The 16,845-nt window shown below is 37.3% G+C and overlaps 1 protein-coding gene across 1 annotated transcript; it reads left to right on the plus strand.

Annotated features, from left to right (window-relative positions):
• The first annotated feature begins 127 nt into the window (after nucleotides 1-127).
• mrps35 (mitochondrial ribosomal protein S35) lies at nucleotides 128-16,652 on the plus strand. The gene is made up of 8 exons (XM_057836479.1): nucleotides 128-338; nucleotides 2,512-2,564; nucleotides 2,635-2,802; nucleotides 2,876-2,936; nucleotides 3,004-3,143; nucleotides 12,507-12,616; nucleotides 12,695-12,764; nucleotides 16,083-16,652. Exons 1-8 carry the CDS (start codon nucleotides 206-208, stop codon nucleotides 16,338-16,340), a joined length of 993 nt encoding a protein of 330 aa, XP_057692462.1. The 5' UTR covers nucleotides 128-205; the 3' UTR covers nucleotides 16,341-16,652.
• Nucleotides 16,653-16,845: the final 193 nt, after the last annotated feature.

Below are 16,845 nucleotides of genomic sequence, written 5' to 3' on the forward strand. Positions count from 1 at the left end.
AGACACCAGCTAATCGCGAGTTCACGAACACATTCGGTTTTATAATGATTTGCAATTAAAATTAGCTGTGTATAAAATTTTTGCTTTTTTTTTTTTTTTTTTTTTTTTTTAATTTTCCAAGAGGGTTAAATAACCTCCCGTATTGATCAGTGGCAAATCGGAAGTTTGTCCTTTATCGGATTCCGTCCGGAGTGACTGAAGAAACATGGCTGTTCACACAAGCAAGAAATTGCTGCTGTGCTTTAGTCGATTAAACGTCGTTGGTGCAGGTTTTCCAAATGTATCGAGCAGGCTCACATACGCGACAGCTTTCCAAATCAACATGCCTGGAAAGAAAAGTGAGTATTGCACGCGTTCTTGTTGTAGTTCACCTTGATCGGTGCAATAGCTTTCTGCTACGCTAATGTGTTGCGCTCTAGCGAGTTCACTACGAACAATTTACCTTTACTCTTTTCTATTACATATTTTTCATGTACAAATTTAAAACGGGAGCAGAATGTGTCAAAATCGATATGAGTTTTTGTGATCGTCTTCGGCACGTTTTGATGACGTAATGAACAAGTTGAATCCCTGTGTTGAATAAAGTGGACTTTTAGGTCCAGTACATGATATATATATTATACCATCACATTTTAGTTTTATTTTAATGTACATATTAATTCGGTGTTATTAATCTCATCTCCAATTTTTAACCCTATATAGGTCAAATTACTATTTTTGGTCATTTAAAAAAACATACGTCTAGCACAATGTAATGTATTAATATTTGGAATACATGCGTGGCCGACATGACACGAAAAAATGTACAGTGATCCCTCGTTTTTCGCGTATAATGGGACCAGAACCTGCTGCTATAAGTGAAAAACCGCAAAGTAGCGCCCCCCCCCCTTTTTTTTTTGGTTCAATGTATTTATTCAGATCTATCATTGGAAAGAGATACATATAAGACATGTTTTTATTTTACCTTTTTTTTCCCCAAAGTATAATTTAAAAAAATGTATATTTTAATAAATAATGTTAAGCACTTTAAATGTAATAATTATGATAAGTTTTTAACATGTTACTGTCCCACATAATTATTTTTGAACAAGAAAAAAAATAGACGCTCAATCCATTTTAAAAAAGTAAAAAAAAAAATTTGTCTTTATTAAATGCTTCATTGAGTGTCCAATCAAATCCGCTCCAGCTGCTCACTTACACACATTGAGTTGCCACAGCAACTGTTTAACAAGTTAAACGATGATTGACGTATGGGGCGCTTTGAAGGTCGAGTCTCTCGGAAGATCAAAGCTTAACTGTCTGTCAATCAACGTTTACTTTAATAAGCAACTCCAGTTCAATCTCTGACGAACAAAGAGCAGGAAGAGGGAGGGAGGGAACGAGTGTGAGACTGCTCGGTACAGCTCATCTGTATTTTTTTTTTTTCTTTTTTTTTTGAATTGGGAAAAAAAAATCTGCGATGGGCTGAGGATGCAAAGTTTGAAGCGCAAAGTAGCAAGGGATCTCTGTATAATTAAATAATGTATTATAGGTAGTCCCCGGTTGAAGGACGAGTTCTGTTCCTGCGCTAGCGATGTAACCCGGATTTCCGCGCGAGTCGGAATTTACCCTTTAAATACCTCTAAACACATTCTAAATTAAAAAAATAAAAAAAAAATCCAAAAATATGGATCATACCTCGCTAAGTCGTTGAAGCTAAGTCCTAGCTAGACACGGTCTATGCTCCGAAATGACGATGTGAGACGTCCATATGGTTTCCAGACTTTATTCAGCTGCTCATGACATCAACACTTGCAGAATGAAACTAAAATAAAATGAAATTCAATCAGTCTCATCTTAAATAACTGCAATTCAAATTTGCTTTTACAAGTAGCAGCTGATACAGCAACAACAAACGATTAGCATGTATCAGTTAGCGTCGGCACATCATCAAAAATCATCACCTAAACTCTCCCCAAGTGTTCAACCACAATTGAAAACACACAATAAACAGTACAAAAGAGGTTATATACAATCGTTGCCTCTGGATGCTTCACAAGCCTCAAATGTGAGCGCAGGCTGTCACCTCTTCACTCGGCTGTGGTCTTACTCATATGTACGTGCCGTGTGTTGGATGGGCGGTGTGTAAATGCCCTTGCGTGCGGAAGTACAACCTGCTCTACACTTCCTGCGCCAAAATAAAAGCCTGCACCACAAAAACAAAAGTCCACATTTAAAAAAGAAAAAATGACCAAACAGGCATCCTAAAGTCGAAATCACTTAAGTCGGGTACGTCATAACCCGGCATCTACCTGTATACGTTTTTTTTTATTAATAAATAACAAAAGTTTGCTCTCAATGGCAGCCCGTGAGTTAAATGCATGCCATATTCCAAGCTAAAGTTTAATGAGCAAGCTAGAAAGTTCTGACATTGTGGTCAAAGCAGGTATAAGCGACATAAACGTTTCCACGTTCTTGTGTGCACATATTGGTGGATTAAAAAATAAAATTACCATTTTTTTCTCTTTTTAGATTTTCCTGAGAGGGATGGTAGCGGAACTTTCAACAAAAAACGTAGAACAGAGGTAAGCTGTCTGTATTTCAGTGCTTTGAATGGCGATAACTTGTTTACCGTGTGTGTGATTGGGCTGGCAGGCTGGACCACCCAGAACAGAAAAGATGACAGAAGACCAGGATTGGACTGTGGTCTATCCGGCGGCGGCCCCCTTCAGAGCCGGCACTGTGCCCCTTCCTGTGAGAATGGGCTATCCCATAAAAGGAGGAGCGCCCCCAGAAAAGCAGGGCAATTTGGAGCTGATTAAGGTTCTGTCCATGTGCGCATGTATTGTACATCATTTAAAAATACACCTTTCAACCATTATTTCTCATCTAACAGATTCCCAATTTTCTTCACTTGACGCCAGCAGCCATTAGGAAACACTGTGAAGCTCTCAAACGTAAGTACTAAGACTTTTTCGTTATACCCGCAAAACATTAATAAAAATGGCGGCATTGTATCATTAGCGTTCTGCAACGCTTGGCCGTCCGCACTGGACACGGACGCCAAGTGTGAGGAGCATTTTCCTATCCAGGTGGAGAGCAACGACTACTTGTCAGCGGGTCTATCCATACGAAACCCTGCAGCTCGCGTCGTTCATCTCCGAGTAAGAATGGCTTGATTTTATTTTTCTTTAACACTTTGTCACTATAAACGATGGGAACCTCTGGATACCTCACGATACAATATGACTTGCGATACAAGCCTCATGATAATGATCATCTCACGGTATGGCAATACAACAGTTTAGAGCTGAAACGAATACCTGAGCAACTCGAGTAACTCGAGTTTGAAAACTGATCAGAGTAATTTTATTCACCTCGCGTAATCGTTTATTTTGACAGCTCTAAGCATCACGTTTTGCTCGGACTACTTTTAATGCGGGACAACGCACTGATGTCACGTGCGTAGAGGAAGAAGCAAAAAAAAAAATAAATAAATAAATAAAACTTACTGCAGCCGACAGCCGCTACAAACGACGCCGACGTTGCTAAATACTAGCCCGCACGATGCTACGTTGGTAGCAGGTAACGTCTGATGAGTCTCATAGAGATCACATGTATGTTAAATAAGATTAACGTTACTGTCACTAGCTAACGTAACGTTAGCCCTGCGGAGGGCTAGGTTTCTATTAATTATGACCACTGTCGATGCGTGGCTAACGTGTCTTACATACAGGCTTTAACATAACATAGCGTTGTGGAGTGATGAGGGTGTAAAATAAAAACTCAATTATGCTAACTATCAATTTTAGCTCAGTAGTCATTGCTGGATAAAACACCAAGTAGCACTGGTCCCAAATGTGCTCCAATACAGCCTGTATCACACATTTATTTTGAACACTGCAAAAACTCAAAATCCCATCAGGACTTACAGTTTAGACTAACTTAAAACTTAACTAGAACTTAAAAATGGCTTGACACAAATAGAAATTCAATTGAAACGCGTGGGAAAAAATCCTAACTTTTAAGTGATGTGTGTTATCAAGCGTAACGGCATTTATATATATACATATATATATATATATATATTTTTTTTTTTTTTTAAATAAGATCTAAAGGTTTTTTGAGTGAAAGCAGTGAATTAGTTTTTTTTTTTATTCTAGTTACATCTGAGATGCAGTTGTTGGCTGTTTTCAACAATATACATTGAAAATAAAGACATTGGTTGACTGAAAATGGTTCAAGATTAGATGAAATGTCTTGTTTTCTCATGTATATTTATAATTGCTCTTCACCTAAAAATATATTTGTTTTATCCGATTACTCGATTAATCGATAGAATTTTCAGTCGATTACTCGATTACTAAAATATTCGATAGCTGCAGCCCCACAACAGTTGTCATATATGGGTCAGGAAATCATTCTACAATATACAAAGTATTAATTTCTGAGCATGTAAGCAATTAGCCTCATTTAGGCAACTACAGTATAAAGAGCGTCTAATAAATGCCATTTCGCAAAATACTGACCAGAAAAGCTTAAGTGGCTCTGCTTTAGACAGGCCAGGGTTTTAAGAGGTCGCTCGCCATTCGGAAGCTAATGCTAACGCGAATGCTATTCTAACAGGACAAGTTACATTTAGCATCTGATGATCACTCAGCACAGACCTTTATAAAGCCTATAGTAGCTTTGCATATTCTCTCTTGCCAAGATAAGAAAACAAATCTTACCGTGTTTCCAAACGGCATGATGGAGTGCAGCCTAGCTTGAGACTCATCCTAAACTCCGGTCAGAAACAGCGCAGCACATCTTACATGAGTGATACGACCCAAACACTTCTACGACGCAAACTGACATACTCCACATTAAGGATGCAACAATACTCTGTTTTATATTGAACCGTTCGATGCGCCCTCTTCGATTCAATACGCAAAAACATTCGATCCAAATGAAAAGCTCCCAAAATGTATTTTCCGAATTTATTTTTGTCGTCTGTCTCGCTAAAATGCCGCTTTACCTTGAAAAAACAAGATCACTAGATACACTACATATCATCAAATAGCAACCGAGATGTGCTACGTTAGAACCCATGCCATTGGCTGAGTGAGCCCAGAGTGCTCATGGGACGCGCAATCCATACTAGGGGTGGGAACCTCTTGGTAACTCACGATACGATACGATTTGCAATACAAAGCTCAAGATAACGATGATCTGACGATATGGCGATACAATGATTATCGATACATTCAGGAAATCATTCTACAAACTAATAAACAAAAACAAGGTTCTGCTGTGAATTGGAATGGGTTTATCACTAGTAGACGTCCAATCCATTTGAAGTGGGAGGGATCCCTCCCACTTTAAACGGACTGGACGTCTATGGCCGGTAGTGGCAGCCAATGCCAGGTAATGAGGTAATTTTGGGCCATTTGAGGTCATTCACCTGTTGATTTTCAGTTACTTCCTGTTGATTTTGGGATATTTTATGGGTCACTTCCTGTTTATTTTCAGTTACAGAACAGGAAGTGACCTGGGAATCACCCAAATGAATAGGCAGTGACTCAAACTCAACAGGCCCTAAAATGAACAACAAATGACCTGTAATGGAGCCTTACAGCTAACCGAGACACTATTATGGTGGAAGATTTTGGTAGTAACTTGTTGGTGGTTTTTTTTTTTTTTTTTTTTTTTTTTTTTTTTTTTTTTCGTTGTTTTGTTTTGTTTTTGTTTTTTTTAAACATTGACACCTTTTTAAAACGATATCTCGATTCTTGGCAGGAGCATAACCTTTTGGGATACAAAGTATCACGATATATCACCATTTCGATATTTTGTCACACCCGTAGTCCATACACTACATCGATGAATTAAAAACTTCCATGACTGAATGGAAGTTATGCAGGCCAAATCAATCCATACCAGTAACTATAGATAATGCTGCAAATATTGTTAATTCAGTACGTAGCACAGATGGACTCGGACCACAAATGGGATGTTTTTCCTCATGTGGTAAACATACCTGCTACAGTGTGCCCCGCCTCACTTTACAAACAGTAAAGATTGTTCTCAGCACTTTTATACAAAATTTCTTAAGATCAGTAAGAAGTAAGCACATAAGTATTACGGTATGCACTATAATGCATGTTTATATGATGGCATTGTTATTTATGCTTGTTAGCAAAATAAAAAAGCATAAATATAAAATTAAAAAAAAAACTTTTACTTTTTGTTTCAGAGCATTAAATGTATTGAACCGAAACGAAAACCATGTCCCTCGTACTGTAAATTGTACCAAACCGTAACTATTAAGAAATACAAAAACAAATACAATTAAGCGATAGTTATGAGGTAGATATCCATGACTTTTTTGCAAACGTTAATTTTTTCACTATGATGTAATTTGTTTAAAAGTTTAACGTATGAGTAAATAATTTTTTAAACTCTTGTCAAACTAAATATTAGATATCAATTAATGATTCTAAGCTAAAAATGACAGACATTTCGAATAATAAATACGATTACTTACCTTGTTTTTATGGCTAGGTTGAAACAAAAGCGGATGCGGGACGTCTGTAAACAGGGGTTTCCAGGGTAAAACGGACAAATTAAAAATAGTTCGGGGACTTAAAGCGCCATGAATCTGCTATGGCAGCATATAGACATATTTTTCTATTAAACACAACAGTTCTTTTGGCTTAAAATACAGCAGTTTATTTTAAAGAGGGGTGCAATAGCATAAACTGCTTTTTCAGCCTTGTCTGTGTTTTCCGCCATACAGTAATTGTTGAAAATAAGGCATATTTTCAGCTCGCTATTTTTCATATTTCAAGATATCTAAGTAAAATATACTTGAAGCACTGGCAGATAATTTATTCCTAGAAGATTTGAACTGAAAACAAGGGAATTTAGCTTTTTAAGGAGGTGTGTTTTTACAGTGTAAAAGTGGCATTGGGGCTAGCAGTACCGGCTAGCTAGCAAAACATTTTTTTTTTTTTTTTTTTTTTTTTTAAGGACAGATACAAACTCAGAACTGGACAAAATTTATTGAATAGCGGTCAAAAGGATGCAAAGCAAAAGGTATCTTTCATTGGGATTTCACGCTAGAAGGTATAGAACTGAACATAGCGTGATTAACTTTCAACAGAGATGCAGAGCAACTTACTCTAATATCGCGGCCCAGGTCATCACACTCATTGAGTTAATATATCATTATAAAATGTCTTTTCTTTGTTTGTTTGATTCGTATTCAGTTCACGTCTTTATACTGTTAACCCTTTAACACCTAAGCCTATTTTGGCCGAATCTGCATGCATTTGATGTTGCCTTTATATTTCAAAGAAAAAATTGTTTACAATGGTCAAATTGGGTCCCTTTTTTCAGGACACCTTGAACTTCATGTCTAAACTGTTGTTTTCTTCACTGACCAATTATAATCCACATTTTGGACCCAAAAAGACAAAAAAAATCCCAAAATCTTTTCAAAATTTGTAATGTTGACGTCCCATTGACAACCAAACATGCTCGACCAACCGTTTTGAAGCTTGATAATATTTATTCAACTTGTTAGGATAAACATTCAATCGAAAAAAATAAGATTGAATAGTCTTATGTTTGACAATTCAACACAAACAGCAGGTATGGTCATAGGCGTTTTTGCCTTTACACATACTATGGTCAAAACAGTCTATATAGTGTGCAAAATAGTGAGAAAAAAATTTATATATATCATCTAACACAAAAAGGGTTAGGAAGATATCTCTTTGTGAAGTTAGGTGTTGTACCCATCACCTTATCAAAAGTATATACGTACGTGCAATCAAGCTTCTCGCACACACATCTACATAAAAATTTAAAAGATTATAGTGAAGAAAAAATATATATAACATTGGAAAAAAGTATTTTAAAAACTATTGACAAGTAGTTCAATTCAAATTTTTCAGGCATGCGACCCAATAAAGTTTTTTTTTTTTTTTTTGCGCACTCAATAAAGCTTCTTGAACAGGTCACGGAGCTGCGTCACACACAACGTCACACAGCCTACTCTTTCGCCGTTTGCGCTCTACTGTCACATCTACTCGCCGAGACGCCGATTCATCAGAGGAAAACAACGACAAATACGACTCATCTTCTTCCTTGAGTTAATGAAATAATGCATTAGCTTGTGCTAAATGCAGTTTCAGATTCATTCTGCACGTTTCAAAGTCGCTCGCTCAAACCAAACGGTGTTGTGCATTTTTCGGCACGACACCGGCCGCTGTTTGCTTCGCATGCCTCCCTTTCAATAGTTGGCACCTCGCTCGGAAATTTATTAAAAATGATCACATCCGGTTCGTCCTTCCTGACATCACAACGACTCTTGGGATAAGTAGTCTTTTGTGCTCTTTCGCTTTTGAAAAACGACAAGAAATGATGGAAATATGGAGATGGATACATGGTCCATGCAGCGTTTTAATGCATATTTATGAGTGCAATAAAGCTATAAAACTCAAATGACATTATCTCCCGTTTTTCTTGGCCGATTGACTTCAAATAAAAACTGGTGTGGACATCAACTTCGGCACTTTCAAACGAGACCAACCAGCAGCACGTGGGTGATGTAATTACAGCGTGACGAAGCTTCAAAAATGATATGCGTAAACGCGTTGCTGCCGACACGTTCGGTGTTAAAGGGTTAATGTAGTCATAAAAGGTTGAAAAATACTGTTCTCGTGGTCCAAGCCATGTTTTTAGCTCGTCATGGTCATGAAAAAATTGTTTGTGGAAGAAATATTTCCGTTATATCCGGTACTCTTGACAAAAACAACCCTGGAGTTATAGAGGGGGAAAAAAATGTAATTTTAATTTTTTTTTTTAAAACCTTTTGAATCATTGACTGCTCCAGCATCAAGACCATTTACCATTTGATTCCCCCAGCAAGGTGGGTATTACGGCGATATTAATCCATGTGGATTAGACAGAAAGATAATCTAACTGTTAGATGATGAACAAATGAAAACACATTCAACTGTCCAGTGGAGGGAAGTCTCACAAACACGTACATTCATCTTCAGGCACACAACAAAGACTGTACATTATCAAGACACTATTATCAAGCCTAATCTGTTGTGTTTTAGTAGGAGTTTACAAGTTCATGCTCGGGTCACACAGGACAATACATACGAGTAGCGTTTAATCAAAAAAACACAGAGGATCTTGCTGATCTCCAGTCGTGACCGTCATTAACCCTATCGCCCTGCTCATGCAGACACACCAGGGGGAGCCCTCGTGACGAGACGGTCTACAAAGGAGGGACGGAAAATAGCACTCCACTATATTGTAGGTTATAAATCATACTGAAATATGATAATAACAAGGGATGGGAACCTTACGGTATGATTTACAATAAAAGACTCACGATAGCGATTATCTCACAATATGGTGATATGAGTTATCAATACTATACATTGGTCAGGAAATAATTCTACTATATTTTAGTTATAGAAGTAATAAACAAAACAAGTTCTTTTCATCCTTCTGCTGTGAATTGAATTTTTTTATTATTAGTAGACGTCAAATTGATTTCAACTGGGATATCTATATGGCGGAAAACACTCGGGTGACTTGGAAGTTCTGCTCGGAGACTCCCAATTTGGCCAAATTTCAAAATTGTCCTATATGCATGTGTGATAAATCTTTGGAAAACTTCAAATCTCTATTTTCTGAGGGAAGAAAAATTTTGAACTGGAGGGCATTTTTTGACACCTTAAAAGTAGGTCGAATCAGGTGAGTGAAAAATAGACATATTTGAGACCTTTGAAATTTTCTCATTTAAAAAAGTTTTTGGACACCCATACTGGTACATAATAAAAAACGAACACTTCAAGATGATTTCCCTTTGTCTACTCAAGTCCTTGATAATCAATATGCATCCACTAAGACATGGGTGGATGTACAATAATAAAGGAAATTGGTGTGTGAGTAAATGTAGATTTAATTTAGCCCTGTTTTATTTTTTAAACAAACATGGCTAAACGGGGAGTTAGCTGTATTGTTAATGATAACTTTACTGCATCCAGTTTTAGATTTGGCTTTATCATAATCTGTGCAAAGAAAAAACATTTCCAGGGGGATTTTAGGGGTTAAATTCCAATACTATAATATTAAAATTTTTGCAGTGGGCTTTTAAAATATTTTTTTCGATTATGATTAAAGAATGTGAATGCAAGATACTGAGAATAAAAGGCTCTATACGCATAAAGGGAACATATAAATGTGAGTACATAACACTATTGTATTTAACCTTGAAGCCTAGGACCTAGGCTTTATGATTTAAGCATTTAATACATCGATATTATCACATAATAAGCAATCCCAATGGCAACAAAGGTCGGAAAGCTAATGGACAGCATGCTAGTCTGTTAGGCTGCTATGTCCATAATTCTAGCACTAGTGTTGGACTGCAATGTATGTCATTTTGTGGCTTTCCCGTACCTCGAGGTGAGAGCATAATTAAAGACACCATGATTTTAACGACATACAGTGCCTTGCAAAAGTATTCGGCCCCCTTGAACCTTGCAACCTTTCGCCACATTTCAGGCTTCAAACATAAATATATAAAATTTTAATTTTTTGTCGAGAATCAACAAGTGGGACACAATCGTGAAGTGGAACAAAATTTATTGGATAATTTAAAGTTTTTTAACAAATAAAAAACTGAAAAGTGGGGCGTGCAATATTATTCGGCCCCCTTGCGTTAATACTTTGTAGCGCCACCTTTTGCTCCAATTACAGCTGCAAGTCGCTTGGGGTATGTTTCTATCAGTTTTGCACATCGAGAGACTGACATCCTTGCCCATTCTTCCTTGCAAAACAGCTCGAGCTCAGTGAGGTTGGATGGAGAGTGTTTGTGGACAGCAGTCTTCAGCTCTTTCCACAGATTCTCGATTGGATTCAGGTCTGGACTTTGACTTGGCCATTCTAACACCTGGATACGTTTATTTTTGAACCATTCCATTGTAGATTTGGCTTTATGTTTTGGATCATTGTCCTGTTGGAAGATAAATCTCCGTCCCAGTCTCAGGTCTTGTGCAGATACCAACAGGTTTTCTTCCAGAATGTTCCTGTATTTGGCTGCATCCATCTTCCCGTCAATTTTAACTATCTTCCCTGTCCCTGCTGAAGAAAAGCAGGCCCAAACCATGATGCTGCCACCACCATGTTTGACAGTGGGGATGGTGTGTTCAGGGTGATGAGCTGTGTTACTTTTACGCCAAACATATCGTTTTGCATTGTGGCCAAAAAGTTCAATTTTGGTTTCATCTGACCAGAGCACCTTCTTCCACATGTTTGGTGTGTCTCCTAGGTGGCTTGTGGCAAACTTTAAACGAGACTTTTTATGGATATCTTTGAGAAATGGCTTTCCTCTTGCCACTCTTCCATAAAGGCCAGATTTGTGCAGTGTACGACTGATTGTTGTCCTATGGACAGACTCTCCCACCTCAGCTGTAGATCTCTGCAGTTCATCCAGAGTGATCATGGGCCTCTTGGCTGCATCTCTGATCAGTTTTCTCCTTGTTTGAGAAGAAAGTTTGGAAGGACGGCCGGGTCTTGGTAGATTTGCAGTGGTCTGATGCTCCTTCCATTTCAATATGATGGCTTGCACAGTGCTCCTTGAGATGTTCAAAGCTTGGGAAATCTTTTTGTATCCAAATCCGGCTTTAAACTTCTCCACAACAGTATCTTGGACCTGCCTGGTGTGTTCCTTGGTTTTCATAATGCTCTCTGCACTTTAAACAGAACCCTGAGACTATCACAGAGCAGGTGCATTTATACGGAGACTTGATTACACACAGGTGGATTCTATTTATCATCATCGGTCATTTAGGACAACATTGGATCATTCAGAGATCCTCACTGAACTTCTGGAGTGAGTTTGCTGCACTGAAAGTAAAGGGGCCGAATAATATTGCACGGCACGCCCCACTTTTCAGTTTTTTATTTGTTAAAAAAGTTTAAATTATCCAGTAAATGTTGTTCCACTTCACGATTGTGTCCCACTTGTTGTTGATTCTTGACAAAAAAATTAAATTTCATATCTTTATGTTTGAAGCCTGAAATGTGGCGAAAGGTTGCAAGATTCAAGGGGGCCGAATACTTTTGCAAGGCACTGTAGTAGTAGTAGTAGTTTTTGTTTTATTTTTATTTATGTATTTTTTTATTCTATTTGTGATTAAATGCGATTTTTATGTATAATTTTTTTTCCGATTTTGATTGTCTTGGTTTTTTATGTTGTATTGATTTAAATGTGATTTTTATGATCTTCATGTGATGTAAAGCACTTTGAATTGCCTTGTGTTGAATTGCGCTATATAAATAAATTTGCCTTGCCTTGCCTAAAGACGGGTGCAAGAGCAGAAACTGCTTTTTCGGCCTTGTCCGTGTTTTCCGCCATTTATATATTAAAATACCACAGTATAATTTCGATATTTTGTCAAATTCCCAACAATAACACATTTAGTCTTAGATCTAAGTCTTTTAATGTTGTGCAGGTGAAGTTGTCCAGTTTGAACCTGGATGACCACGCCAGAAAGAAAATGCTCAAACTTGTGGGAGAGAGATACTGCAAAGACACAGATGTCCTCACCATCAGAACTGACAGGTGAACACCCCATCGACACTTAATGATGACTGTATTAAATAAGAAAAATGAAAATAATGGTCTGTATGTCCCCTTTAGCTGTCCGCTAAGACGACAGAATTACGACTACGCCATGTACCTGCTGACCGTCGTTTATCACGAATCCTGGGTGAGTGCCATAAGAAGAAAAAAAAAAAGACACAGTCATCCTGTGCATTCTGTATTTCCCATCATGCACTTGGCAGGAAGTATTGTCTAATGGCTTCGATTGACCTTTAGCGCGAACAATGAGCGGCACAGTCCTTGCGCAAGCGTCGGGATGTGTTTTTGTAACGCTAGCCCACAAAGAGAGCGCTTGTCAGCTGCTACTGCTGAGGTGACTGTAAACCTCAACTTTGAGAATGAGGCTGAAATCTGCTGATCAGTGAGAGGGCATCACTTCATGGGAACTAAGAAATTGTAATGAATTCCTCAAAGTGGCCTTTTGTTAATATTTCACCAAGTATCACTTCAAAAATACGTAACCACCATTATTAGCAGTATTCAAATCCAGTTAAATGTTTTATTCCTAAAAAGTATATTTCATATTAATGTAAGCCACTGTGCTTGGATACAGCAAATTCATCTGGACATGAATTCAATTAAAATGTATTGCTCACCAAAGGTTTTAATTTCAAATTTTTCAGTCTGAGTGATTCTGGTATATTTTTGTCATAATATGGTCATGTAATAGGTTATAGTTAGGGTTGTTCCGATCATGTTTTTTTGCTCCTGATCCGATCCCGATAGTTTTAGTTTGAGTATCTGCCGATCCCGATATTTCCCGATCCGATTACTTTTTTTTTTTTTGCTCCCGATTCAATTCCAATCATTCCCGATAATTTTTCCCAATCATATACATTTTTGCAATGCATTAAGAAAAAAATGAATAAAACTCGGACGAATATATACATACATTCAACATACAGTACATAAGTACTGTATTTGTTTATTATGACAATAAATCCTCAAGATGGCATTTACATTATTAACATTCTTTCTGTGAGAGGGATCCACAGATAGAAAGACTTGTGACTTTGTATATTGTGACTAAATATTGCCATGTAGTGTATTTGTTGAGCTTTCAGTAAATGATACTGTAGCCATGCCCAAATGCATAACGGGAAGTGGAACCATGACTGTGCGTAGTGCTACCAATTGATATATCTAATCTGCGTTGGGAAATAACATAAGGTGTTAAGAAAAAGATCAATTGCTACCTTGCTTCCCACATTGCTTCCCATGATGTTTCTACTCGTAGGGAGACGGATTGTAAGGCTTTAGCCAATTAAAAAAGGCTCCAAAGGCTGCCAAAATTCACTCTACTCATTTTACGGTGCCATTTATCTCTCTATATAGGTAAAACGGCGCCATTACGGATTGAACGCGACAATGCGTGAGTGGGTCGTGCAGCGCATGCATGAATTGCATTAAATATTTTAACGTGATAGTTTTAAAAAAATTAATTACCGCCGTTATCGGGATAAAGATGATAACCCTACCTTAAGCCTAAACTAAAGACTCTGGATGAGTGTAACATATTATGTCTGTAACGTTAAATACAATTAGAAAACGATTTAATTAAAAAAAAAAATATATATATATATATATATATATTTAAAAAAAGGCATGGCCGATATTTTTTTGCCGATTCCGATACTTTGAAAATGACGTGATCGGACCTGATCGATCGGGACATCTCTAGTTATAGTATAATAATTACAGGCGTGCGAAATTTCCGATTCATAGATTATTCGCAATTTGGCCGTGGAAGATTTGAGAACGATTCACAAATATCCAAATTCCGATTATTGAATCATACCAGGTAAAGCGGAAGTAAAACACAGTCAGCGCGGTCTTTGGGACGCAATGAGGAACGGACCGAGAGTAAATATCATGTTCAACTCATGCCGCTCGAGAAAAAAACAATCATACCTGACTGCGGCCGACAGCCGCCACAGACAACGCCCAGTTGCTAGTTGCTACAAACATACGGCTACAGTAGATATCATATATATGTAGAACTAGATGAAAAATGACAAACGACGTCGGTGTTAAAACATGTATTATTGAACAGATGCGAAATGACAGACTTTCCGGCGTAAGTAAACAGCCGCCATCTTAAAGCAGTAGACCTCTCTAGAAGGGGCTGTTGTAGCGAACCTAATGAACTTTTTATCTAAAATACTCCTAAATCGGCAGAATCTTGTCTTGAATCTATCTTTAAATGATGAAATAGATTTAAAACTTTGACAAAAGTAGACAGAAGGGAAATTATGGAATAACTGGAGTAATTTTAACAACTGTAACAGTTTATTCACAACATTAAATTAATTGAATGTTGTTTAAAGCTGCTGATACAGAATGGGGACTGGAGTTTTTTTATTTACTGTTATTTTTGTATATTTGTTTACTTTTATATGTTAACTTGATACTGAAATAGTAGTATGGTTTAGCCTGAGAGGTTTTTTGAACAATTTTGGAACTAATGTACAAAACATAAAAAAAAATTTAAAAAAAAAAAAAGGAGGGGGGTGTATCAGTAATCGTTTTATAATCGAATCGCCTCTGAATCGTAATCGTAATCGAATCGTTAGGTTCCCAAAGATTCCCGGCTCTAATAATAATAGTAACAGTTGATATAAGTGACCTTATGCTGAGAAAAAAAGTATGCTACTGTTTTAAAAATGAGATGTTATAAGGAATTACTCACTACTTGAGTAGTTTTTTAATCCAATACTTTTTTACTTGTGTAAATTTTTTGGATGACTATTTTTATTTGTACTTTAGTATTATTTTGAAGTAACGCTACTCTTACTTGAGTAAAATGTTGGCCATAGTGGAGTTTGGAGAGTGACTGACTGAGTTTGTGGACAGGTGTTTTCATACCAATAATGAGTTAAAACAGGTGCCATTAATACAGGTAATGAGTGGAGCCTCGTTAGACCTCATTTGAAGAAGTTAGACCTCTTTGACAGCCAGAAATCTTGCTTGTTTGTAGGTGACCAAATACTTTTTTTCCACTCTAATTTGGAAATAAATTCTTTAAAAATTAAACAATGTGATTTTTTTCCCCCCACATTCTGTCTCTCATGGTTGAGGTTTACCCATGTTGACAATTACAGGCCTCTCTAATCTTTTCAAGTAGGAGAACTTGCACAATTGGTGGTTGACTAAATACTTATTTGCCCCACTGTATTTTCACTTTATTTTTGACTTAGAAGTGCGATGAAATACTACAAGAATTGAGTTTAAAATAAGTGCAGACTAAAATTTTGACACAAATCCTTTAAACGAAGTGACTAGTCTTCCTATCTCTGCTGCCTTTGTCCCACCCACTAAAAACATTGTATGTGTTAAGCAATTCATCCTAATATACATCACCAAACTCACTGCAAAAATTGTAACGTGAAATTTAATAGCTACTAATAAAAATTGCTTTCTTCAGAAAACTGAGGCATGGGAGGCCGATAAGACTGTAGCAGACATGGAGGAGTATTCATGGGAGGACAGCCCGTCCCAGAAGAACATCCTTGACACGTTGCTGCGACAGCCGGACGGCAGTGAGGAGGAACGCGAGCGTTTGCTGGGGAGAAGCGAAATGCAAGCGTACAAGGACTCGGTCACGAGACTGAAGAACCAAGGAGACAGCGAGGGTGCAGTGCTGCAGTACAAAGAAGCTGTCAAGAAAGTGCTCAAGCTCTGACATGGAGCAACATTTCAAAAGGAAATGTAATGTTCTAGTGGAACATCGCCAATACTGTTTAATGCATTCATGTTCTATTTAGTTCTCTGACCTGACCAAATTTTTAAAAAATGTAACAGGGAAGAAGTATCTCAGATTTGTTAGCAAAAAAAAAAAAAAAAAAAAAACATGCTAAACTCCGCCCAAACAAAACTTTTTTTTCCCCACTAAAATATCCTTGTTTTGAAATATCAACAGAAGCCATCAGTATACCTAGAGCATATATTGTAAAATAAATCTAATAAAAATGCCACTTATCTTAACCCTTGTGTTGTGTTAGAAATCTGCCCACATTTTTGCCAGTTGATTAACATTGATGTGATTTAACTGGGATAGAAAATATGAAACCTTTGCAGTGCAGTAAAGGATTTCCCTGCGTTACGAACGAATTCCTTTCCTGCGCTGTCAACGTAACCCGAATTTCCGCATGAATCGGAATTAACTCTTTGAGTACCCCTAAATACCC

Source organism: Corythoichthys intestinalis, chromosome 5 (assembly GCF_030265065.1).
Source record: "Corythoichthys intestinalis isolate RoL2023-P3 chromosome 5, ASM3026506v1, whole genome shotgun sequence".
NCBI lineage: Eukaryota > Metazoa > Chordata > Actinopteri > Syngnathiformes > Syngnathidae > Corythoichthys > Corythoichthys intestinalis.